This window comes from Pseudochaenichthys georgianus, unplaced genomic scaffold, assembly GCF_902827115.2.
Source record: "Pseudochaenichthys georgianus unplaced genomic scaffold, fPseGeo1.2 scaffold_1027_arrow_ctg1, whole genome shotgun sequence".
In the NCBI taxonomy this organism is placed as follows: domain Eukaryota; kingdom Metazoa; phylum Chordata; class Actinopteri; order Perciformes; family Channichthyidae; genus Pseudochaenichthys; species Pseudochaenichthys georgianus.
The window spans coordinates 27917-32916 of record NW_027261999.1 but is presented as its reverse complement, the minus strand read 5'-3'; the positions used below and the strand labels follow the sequence as shown (position 1 = coordinate 32916).

Below are 5000 nucleotides of genomic sequence, written 5' to 3'. Positions count from 1 at the left end.
CTGCTAGCTCACTGCTGTCTCACTGCTGTCTCACTGCTGTCTCACTGCTAGCTCACTCATATTATTCTTGTTGAGGACTTTTAGTAATAATTGCCTTCAAGTTAGTTTAACTGTTGCATCATGTTTTTAATGCAACACGTGCATCTGAACAAAGCTATTTAATAAATGTAGTGTTTAGTAAAAGTGCAGCACTCAATGGTAATGCTCAAGTAAAGTATAACTTGTGTTGAGTCCTTATCTTTCACACAGTCAAGTGCACTTTATCACGTGTTGTGGTACAGAGCAGCTCCTCCCCCCGGCTATAAGAGCCTCTGCCAGGTATCAGTCTTTAAATACAGCCTGCAGAGAGCGCGAGGAGGGTCTCTCTGTCCAACAGCACTCTCCACCCGGGTCTCCCGCAGCCGGTACCGGGATGTCGGACCCTCTCTGCTTCTGCTCTCGGTGATCAAACATTGTATTAAACATGACTTTCGCCACCATGCTGCGGCCCATGGCGTCACACCTACTCTACTCTGACGTCATCACCTCTGAGGAGGATGAGGAGGAGAACCAGAGCGACGGCGGCGGCGGCGGCGGCTCGGAGCAGAGCTACTGCGGGAAAAGGAGCAGGATTTCCCGCAGGCTGAGCGCGGAGATGCCGGTGGTTGTGCAGCAGAGGAGCGCGGCGAACGCTCGGGAGCGCGGCCGCACGCAGAGCGTGAACTCCGCCTTCACTTCCCTGCGGAGCCTCATCCCCACGGAGCCCGTGGACCGGAAGCTCTCCAAGATCGAGACTCTGCGCCTGGCCTCCAGCTACATCTCTCACCTGGCCAGCGTGCTGCTGCTGGGGGACCGAGGCGCGGAGGGACAGCCGTGCCTGAGTGCGCAGAGAGAGAGCGGGGCGCAGCAGCCGCGCAGCATCTGCACCTTCTGCCTGAGCAGCCAGAGGAAAGGGGTGAGGCGGACCGAATCAGAACCGACTAGATCTCCTCGCTTCTTTTGGGGGGACTTGTGTGCGTAATGGTACATTCCTCACAGACACGTGTTTTCGCTTTTTTAACTTAGTTTCTTAAACATAATCTGAGATACAACATCAAAGCTTTCTCTTGCCTTAGGAACTTACTGAGGGCATCTGCACCTTCTGCCTGAGCGGTGTTTTGCGTAAAAGGCACGTTTTCTGTAGGTTTTTGTGCGTAAAAACGCTCTTGCGCACGGCACATTCCTCACAGACGCACGTGTTTTGTATTCTCTTTTTTAAATTGACTTCAGTGCAAAGCATAATGATATACACCATGTTTAGTAGCTTTCTCTTGACTTTGGAAATGAATTTTGGGCAGCATCTGCAGCTTCCGCCTGAGCAGCCAGAGGATTCTGTGCGTAAAAAGCACACACAAAAAAAGTGCTTTTACGCACGGCACATGTTTGCTGTCCATGTGCATTCCTCACATTCCTGTGTTTGTGTTCTCTTTTTTAAACTCTACTTTAGTGCATAATCTGAGGTCATCATTAGTTTGGCTTCTCTTGTGGATGTGGGCGATCCGCGCCTCGAGTCGGGGGAAAGGGTTCCGTCAAAGTGGATTAAAATACAGAGCAGATCGTTGCACGTGCCAAACATATGAAAGTGCGTGGCTCTGACACGGAACTCCTCATCAGCTCCACAGCCGGCTTCTGCATGAAGCTTTTTAAGATGGTCTGAAGTTTGATCAGCTTTTATCTTCCAATCGACTTCATGAAGCTTCGGTTTGTAAAGTGCACTTCTGGAAGATGTTGTGAGCGGAAGGTGCTATTAAATGTTGGCGGTTAATGCGCATTCCTCACAGACACGTGTTTGGTGACAACATCACGAGCAGCTTCCTCTCGGCCATGAATGTGACGGGCCGTTCGATTTACTGTGTCTTCTAAATGAAATCACTTCTCGTGCACTTGACCTAATTCTGTCTGCACCTTTTCCTGACTGGTGGTTCGCTTTCAGTTTCTGTTGATCTGACTGAGATCTTTCATGTGTTTGCAGATCAAGGACGGCAGAGAGAGTCTAAAGATGAGAGGACTCGCTGCGCTGAGAGTGAGACGCTGAGAGTGAGACGCTGAGAGTGAGACGATGAGAGCGAGACGCGGACAGGAGAATGATTTAAAAACCTGAACATCCTCAAAGACTTTCTCAGGGAACAGTCACACACACACACACACACACACACACACACACACACACACACACACACACACACACACACACACACACACACACACACACACACACACACACACACACACACACACACACACACACACACACACACACACACACACACACACACACACACACACACACACACACACACACGCGCTGGAGCACACGATGAAGAAGAGACTATTTATTCTTGATGTATGTGAGTTTCAGAGATGCCGTGCATTTGTTTGGAAACTTGTGTCTTTTTGTGTTTTTGTTCCCAAAGTTTTAAATAAAATATATTTTATCAAATAGTACTTGTTATTGTCTCTGATTCCCACGAGGCGCGTCCTGACAGAGGGGGGACAGGCAGCTGGGCCACATGGGTACACACTGTGCTAAAGATGGGACAGATGTAAACATAAAAGTCTACGGAGGAAATGGAACAAAAAATAAAATAAAATGTCCGACTTAATTGGAGGTCAGTGAATCACACAGGCTGTGTAAACAAGACGGCCCGCTCAGATGAGAAACCCACACGCTATCTTTAATACTCAAAAAGGAACTTACAAATGCTTTATTTTGACCCCAGAATTCCCAATTTAAGAATAATAAAAAAGTAATAAATTATTAACAATTTATGTATAATAATAATAATAATACAATGAGATACAAAGAAAAGAAAGTCAAACATATTGTCTGACTCAAAGTGGAGACAGTAAGAACATAGAACATAATGATTATCCTACTAAATAATTATTCATCTTTTTTCACCAGAAGCAAAAAAGTTAAATAAAGGAAATGAAGAAAATTAGAGAATTACATTTAAAATAAATCAAAAGAGATATAATGAGAATTAAAAATATATATGAAGGAACTACTGAATGTGAGCCTGAACTAGCGGTGCTTGGCGTGGACCTCCCGGTGTCCGGTGTCCGGTGTCCGGTGTCAGAGCCGCTGTGGTTCTGGTTTCCCTCCGGATCTCACGCCTGGTGTTTTTTGAAGTCTGTTATCGATTAGTCACGGCTAATATCGGCCCACACGGAGACACAGCTGCTTGGTGTGTCAGAGGGATAAATCACCACCGGGGGGGGGGCGGGGTGAGGGGGGGGGGCAGGGTGAGGGGTCAGAGGTCACTGCGGAGCAACGGGGAGAAGCACTGCTGACAGGAAGTCATGGAAAAAGGACATTAAAATACATCATGCTGCTGTTACTGAGTAATGCATTACATGTAGCGGCATAGATACAGTAAAGGTAAAGTAATTTGATTACAGTTACATTTCAACATGGTGTGGATTACTAGCAGGATCTAGCATCGAGTGTGTGAAGGCAACACATCCTCACTCCCAGGTCGGCCTATATTGACGTTATGTCAAGTCCCCTGCCGGCTTTTTCCAACGCAAGGGGGGGGGCCTTAGCGTCCATTTTCAACGCAAAGGGGGGGGGGGCCTTAGCGTCCATTTTCAACGCAAGGGGGGGGGCCTTAGCGTCCATTTTCAGCTTTCCGGGATGTCCATGTGCTTCTATGGACGCTCATGGAAGCAAGGCATTCGTTTGTGTCGACTGCCCTTAAAGGCAATGTGAGCGTCCATTCTCATTGGATAGCGGAGAATTGTACACCCGGAAGTAAATATTCCCCTTACTGACGATTGATTTTACAGTGATATCTGCACTACTCATCGACTAAAAAACTCCAGATTATCCTTGTTAATTACACAACATTGATTGGTTTAAATTGTGTGCAATGCTTTTGTATTTTTTCCCTTCGATTCGGAGAAACAAATCTTTTTTCGGAGTAAAGGATGGCAGAAGCAACACATCCTCACTCCCAGGTCGGCCTATGTTGAGTTATGTCAAGTCCCCTGCCGGCTTTTTCCAACGCAAGGGGGGGGGCCTTAGCGTCCATTTTCAACGCAAGGGGGGGGGCCTTAGCGTCCATTTTCAACGCAAGGGGGGGGCCCTTAGCGTCCATTTTCAGCTTTCCGGGATGTCCATGTGCTTCTATGGACGCTCATGGAAGCACGGCATTCGTTTGTGTCAACTGCCCTTAAAGGCAATGAAGACACTACACTACCCAGAATCCCCAGCTATCGTTTGGACACCATGTGCTCTGTTTGACAAACCCCGTGATAGTCCTCAAGCTCTGTGATTGGAGAGTGTGCTCCGAGGGTTACCGAGCCTCGAACAGCACTTGAAATGGGATGGAACCACGGCAGACTGTTCAAAACTGGATTTGAACGGGTCCACCGCGTCCCCCCCTCCCCCACCCCGTCCCCAGAACTACACATGCTGGCTATTCTGTTTCGCAACATGTTCTCTATGGCACGTCTCTACTGGGAGTTGTAGTTTTAAAAGACGTTTTCGTATTTCCCATAATAAGAAGTTGCCAGTATTAAACTGTGTACATCCCTGGAGGTTTAGGGGACAGGAAACACTCACATTTAAAACATATAATTAATAAATGGGTGAAAATTGCTGGTGCCCATAATGGGCAGTATTAATATATACCCACACGCCAGCTAAGGTCAGAAGAGCTTTATTTAACAGCTGGACTTATGTTTGTGACCCCTCTCTTGTTAATTGATACATTACATTACATTACATTAATTGATAAGCCTGAAAACATGCACTTGTTCAAGGTTCAGAGGCACATTTTGCAAATATGGCAGGAGCCATCGATCAGCTTAAGATAGATATACTTTATGATCCCAAGTTGGAACATTTGCGTTACATCAGCATGTGTAACAGTTAAATAGCAGTGGTGTTTATTTGTAAATCATTTAGTATAATCACACAAATTCTGTGTGTATATTTAACAATTCTGTGTTCTTTATTTTATTGATTGTTCATACCT

At 46.4% G+C, this 5000-nt stretch overlaps 1 protein-coding gene across 1 annotated transcript; it reads left to right on the top strand.

Annotated features, from left to right (window-relative positions):
* Window positions 1–361: 361 nt before the first annotated feature.
* LOC117440533 (transcription factor 15-like) lies at window positions 362–2144 on the top strand. Its single transcript, XM_034076772.1, has 2 exons — window positions 362–934; window positions 1991–2144. The coding sequence occupies exons 1-2, from the start codon at window positions 464–466 to the stop codon at window positions 2051–2053; spliced, it is 534 nt and encodes a 177-aa protein (XP_033932663.1). The 5' UTR covers window positions 362–463; the 3' UTR covers window positions 2054–2144.
* The last annotated feature ends 2856 nt before the right edge of the window (window positions 2145–5000 follow it).

What these genes read in the sequence shown, in the direction of transcription:
- LOC117440533 (XM_034076772.1), top strand. Translation starts at nt 464, where the DNA reads ATGACTTTCGCCACCATGCTGCGGCCCATGGCGTCACACCTACTCTAC. An exon ending in TGAGCAGCCAGAGGAAAGGG is followed by an intron (nt 935 to 1,990) that starts GTGAGGCGGACC and finishes ATGTGTTTGCAG; the next exon opens with ATCAAGGACGGCAGAGAGAG.